This window comes from Myotis davidii, unplaced genomic scaffold, assembly GCF_000327345.1.
Source record: "Myotis davidii unplaced genomic scaffold, ASM32734v1 scaffold30, whole genome shotgun sequence".
Lineage (NCBI taxonomy): Eukaryota > Metazoa > Chordata > Mammalia > Chiroptera > Vespertilionidae > Myotis > Myotis davidii.
Window position 1 is genome coordinate 2282427 of NW_006282874.1, and position 4940 is coordinate 2287366.

The following is a 4940-nucleotide window of genomic DNA, read 5'->3' on the forward strand; positions in this document are numbered from 1 at the left end:
CCAGGTCAGAGCCGCCGCCTGGTCCAGCAGCCCCCAGTTGCCCCTCACCGCGCCGGCCCCTTCAGAGAGAGGAGAGCCTTTTACCTTTTGTGATTTTGCAGCTGGAACTTCATTACCCTGGTGTCGTCCAGGCCAGGCACCTGGTGCCTCTGGGGGACCTGACTTCTGTCCCCACAGGTCGGGACTTGGTCACCGTGAGGCCGATGGGAAGAGCATGGGCTCTGGCCTCAGAGCCGTCCGACGCCGCTGGGCTCAGGAATCAGCAGTGCCCACCAATGCCAGCAACTCACCAGCGCTCAGGAAGCCGAAGACGCCCACTCGGTAGCCAGCAGTGACCACGATGAGGTGGCCAGTAGCCGCCAGGAAGGAGCCGTCCAGGACGAGGCTCCCGTCGTCGGCCCCGGCCTCCATGTTGTGGAAGAACAGCAGTACGGACGCGTTGGGGGCCTGTGGGATGGGAGATATATCATCAATATATCAATGATCATTATGATATATTGATGATTATGATATATTTTCCCCACTGGAGCCTGGTGAGGGCTCCTCTCCCAAGAAGGTGCCAGATTCTGAACCTGCACAAACTCTCCCCGTCAACTCTGCCCTGTAGACCCACGCAGCCCCATGAGATGGGTGGAAATGTGTCCCCCAGAATTCACATGTTGAAGCCCTCACCCCTAGATCTCAGAAGGTGACTATTTGTAGATGGGTTCTGTAAAGAGGTAATCAGCCAGCCTGGCCGGTGTGGCTCAGTGGCTGAGCATCGACCTATGAACCAGGAGGTCACAGTTTGATTCCTGGTCACAGTGAGGGCACATGCCCGGGTTGCGGGCTTGGTCCACAGTGCTGGGCTAATCAATGATTCTCATCACTGATGTTTCTATCATTCTCTCTCCCTCTCCTTTCCTCTCTGAAATCAATAAAAAGGGGTAATTAGCCAGTGCACCTTCATCCAATATGACTGGTGTCCTTACAAAAAGAGGACATTAGGACACACACATCCACCAAGACAAGACCACATGGACACACAGAGGGGAGATGACCATCTACATGCCAAGGAGAGCGGCCTCCAAGGGAACATACCCTGCCGACACCTTGATCTTGGACTCCAGGTCTTTACAATCATGAGATGATAAATTTCTGTTGTTTAAGCCTCCACATTTGTGGTACTTTTATCAGAGCAACCCAAGCAAACTAATAAACCCCATTTCACAGGTTAGGAAACTGAGGGTCACAAATAAATGAAGACACTTTGCTCACAGTGCAAAGTGAGCACCTGGCCCCAATGGCAGCTGGTGGCGGACTTGGAGCCATGCAGTCACTCAACACCCCAGTTCTGGCCACTAGTTTACTCCCGAAGAATGTTCTGGGTCCTTGGTGAGCCCTTTCCACGCGGCCATGCTAACTGGAACCCCATCTTGGTGATGCAGAGCTTAACTCAGACAGCCAGGCACTGTGTGCCCAGGATTTTATTCATTCAGTCCTCACCCAGCTCTGTGAGGTGGCATGTCATTATTATTCCCATTTTACAGATAGGGCAGTAGAGGCTTGGAGGTGTTAGGTGGCTTGTCTAAGGTTACACAGCAGCTACAAGGCAGCAGAACTGGGCTTTGAACTTAAGCTGACCCTTTTATATGAGCCTACAATGCTTCACCTTGGGGGTCTGACACCCCACCCCAGGCCAGGAGATAGGCCAGGCTGCGGGGGGCCCATGCCATCCAGGTCTTGCCTCCCTCTGCTGTGATTCCTCACTCCCTGTGCCACGGGCTCCGACATGCAGATGGCCTCCTCACCGCCAGCAAGCCCTGTTTGGTGGCCTTGTTACAGAGTTCACTCAGACCAGCCGGCTGCCATCACACCTCCAAAGTGCAGCTGGCTCCCATGGCTAGTGGGCTAGGGAACCAGGAAGTGGTGACATGGTCACATGTGCCAGGAGATGAGTCAACACGGGCCACCAGGAACTCATGTTTCCCAAAGTTCCTCAGTTCCTTTTTTTCTCGCATGCTCTGGCCTTTGCTCCAAAATAGGAAGCTCCAAGACTGAACCCCAGGTTCAGAGCCAGCACTCAGGCGAACGCGGGCTTCCAACCGAGGCATAACCAGAGTCAGGGTCAGAGCCGCGCTCCCCCTCCAGCGCGGCCTGAGACCCGCGTTTCCACGGACGGCTCCGAAGAGATGGCCGAGGGGTCCCTCCAGAGGTCCTCCCGAGAGAGGTCATTTCCTCGTGGGCACACTAACTTGGATGTGGGTTCTCCTTCCCCATCCTGTGCCCCCTCAACCCTTCATCTCTGGCCCTGCCCCACCTGTGTGGCTCACACCCTCGCTCCTTCACGGCCTGCTGGGAGGGCACCACTTGGCCACCACCTCACACCCCCTGTCACTTGCCGCTTCCTCCTGTGCTGTATTTTGCTTCCATATTTATTTGTCGTTCAGTTGCTGTTTAATATTTCTTTGCTTATTTATTTCTGCCCCTTCCCACTAAAGTATAGGGTGTCCCAAAATTCATGCAAGGTTTGCAATTCAATTCAATTGCAAATCTTGCGTGAATTTTGGGATACTCTATATAAACCCCTCCCCAAGCAGCTGCTGGGTCTTGTTCATAGCTGTGTCTCCTCCAGGAGCGTCCCCGCCCGTCACGGGCCCCATGTGAATAGTTCCAGAGCACGGCGCGGGGTAAGCGCACACTGTCCCGTGTGCACGGGGCGAGAGGATGTGGCGAGGAGCAGGTGCAGCCGTGTAGGAGCCGGGAGGACCCTGAGCTCGCTCTCAGCCATCAGGCCCAGCGAGGACGGCGCTGGGGGCATAACCCGAGTGGAGATGAGGGGACAGTGCTGGAAGCTGTGGGGACGGGGGGTTGCCAAAGGGCAGCTTTCAGGGCAAACCCAGCAACGGCTCAGACTCACCACGTTCTGAGGGACAAACACGTTGAGATACAAGCAGTCCTCGCTGACCCCGGACGGGGTGGGCGTCCTGACCCCTGGCTGCCAGCAGCGGGCCCTGCAGATACAGACGGTCTGACTCCCAGGAGAATCAACCGTGGGGACTTGCCCATGTCCCTTCCAGCCCAACACCAGTGGCCAGCGCCCTCTGCCCGCCAGCTCTGCAGCATTTCGGCAGCAATCAGGTCACCGGACCACTGCATGGAGCCGAGCATGGCGGCCCTCCATCCCCAAATGGACTTCATAGGAGCAAGGCCATGTACAGTGGCTGATGTTGGGGAGGGGTTACCTGTTAGAGAACCTAACACCACCTTATCTACACCCCCCCAGCCCCACGCACCACTCAGGCCCACAGGCACCATCCTGCCATCAGTCTGACGCTGATGGATTAGAAGACAGAGTGCTATTGCGCTCAACCCTTACCGCGGCTTGGTGGCAGCCCAGGACCCGGTCCAGTTGGAGGGCTCCGGTGCCCGGAAGCGGCCCTCTGCCAGGGGCGGGGCAGCATAGGGCACTCCCAGGAACTGGTCCACTTGCTTCCACGAAGTGCCCACCTGGATGGCCTGGGACCTGCCCAGCAGCTGGCCGTGGGGGGCGATCGTCACAGAAGGTGCAGACGTCCCAAAGCCGAGCAGAGGGGTGTCTGTGGGCATGGGGAGTGGGGCGGAGGGGGAGAGAGCAGTGGGTACTCTATTCACGGGAATATTCGGACATGCTTGAGAAACAAACGCTGCTTTTTGCGCTTTAAAAATGTCGGTAACTCCTTCAGACCCCACGAGCTTACACGGAGGGAGGTCTGTGCTCAGGTGAGTAAGAGAAATAAGAGCAAAGACAGCTGGTCTTTCCGAGGCGCTTAGCAGGCAGAGCGCAGCTCTAACCCTTCTCTCCCGGGGTCATCACAAGAGGCTAACGTGCCCACAGCCCCTCACTCAGCTCCCTGGGCCAGGCGTGCACTGCAATTCAAAACTGCCAGCCTCTTTAAAGAACCAAAGGACGCAGTCAAGCAATGGGCAGTCTCCCTAGCGGGGTCTGGAGCAGAGCCCGTCCTCAAACATAAGTATTTCTGCGGTAAAAAGCAGGGATGGCTCCTACTAAGAGCAATGAATAAAGAATGTCATTTCTTCAGTCACAAAATCCAGCTCAGATTTTGCCACCGAATGAGTTTGCTGCAAACTTACAAAAAATGTGTGTTCTAACTTGTAGAACTTTCAGATTTCAGAACTGCAGCCAAGGACCGGGGGCCATGTGTGCATTTCAGTGGTGAGGGAACAGGTGTAGGACCCCGGGGTGGGTGCCTGCCTGGGCTTCAAGCTGATGTGGGCTTCAAGGCCTTTCTGAACCCCAACTCTGACCACACTCCATTCACACAGGGCCAAGGGCCAGGTCAGGGCTCCTCTCAGCCCAGCAAGGCCCCCCTCCCACTGTGCATGCCTGAACCCCACCTGGTCTATTAGGTCAAGGCCGTGCCGCCTGCCAGCCGAGCTCTGCGCTCCAAGTAATGCTAATCACCAGACACTGATCAGCCTCTCCAGAGCCCTATCTCATCTCCTCCACTCATGGTCTTCCGTTCACTTATTGATTCAATCAACTGCCAAATGCCATTTCCAGGGACTTGAGACAGGCCTTCTGTGTCTGATTCCCCACAGGGCTTAGGGCCGGGCACAAAACAACGGACAGACACTGGTGAGGAGATCCTCTCTCTGTGTGAGTGTGAGTGTGTGTGTGTGTGTGTGTGTGTGTACAGATTATTGTTTCCGTCAGGTGTGTTTGCTTTGCTCAGCTTCACTGTGAGCTGATGGAGAGAGAAAGCTTTGCTCTTTCCCCTGCAGCTCCTTCTATTTATAATTTAGATGTGATGGTTGCTAGGAGCCTGGGCAGGAGACAGACAGGTCTGTCTATTCCTCAAAAGCTGGCTAAAGGCAGTGGTTCCCCAGAAAGGGGTGTTGCCTCCCAGGGGACATGTGACAGAAGGCTTCTGGCGGCCAGTAGGGTAGAAGCCAGGGAC

The 4940-nt window shown here is 55.7% G+C and overlaps 1 protein-coding gene across 1 annotated transcript in view; it reads right to left on the reverse strand.

Moving 5' to 3' along the window:
• Nucleotides 1-4940, reverse strand: part of TG (thyroglobulin) — a 152913-nt gene that overhangs the window by 64633 nt on the left and 83340 nt on the right. Inside the window, 4 exon segments of the mRNA XM_006753290.2 lie at nucleotides 2-59; nucleotides 291-447; nucleotides 2900-2993; nucleotides 3359-3578. Coding sequence (XP_006753353.1) covers nucleotides 2-59; nucleotides 291-447; nucleotides 2900-2993; nucleotides 3359-3578 — 529 coding nt within the window.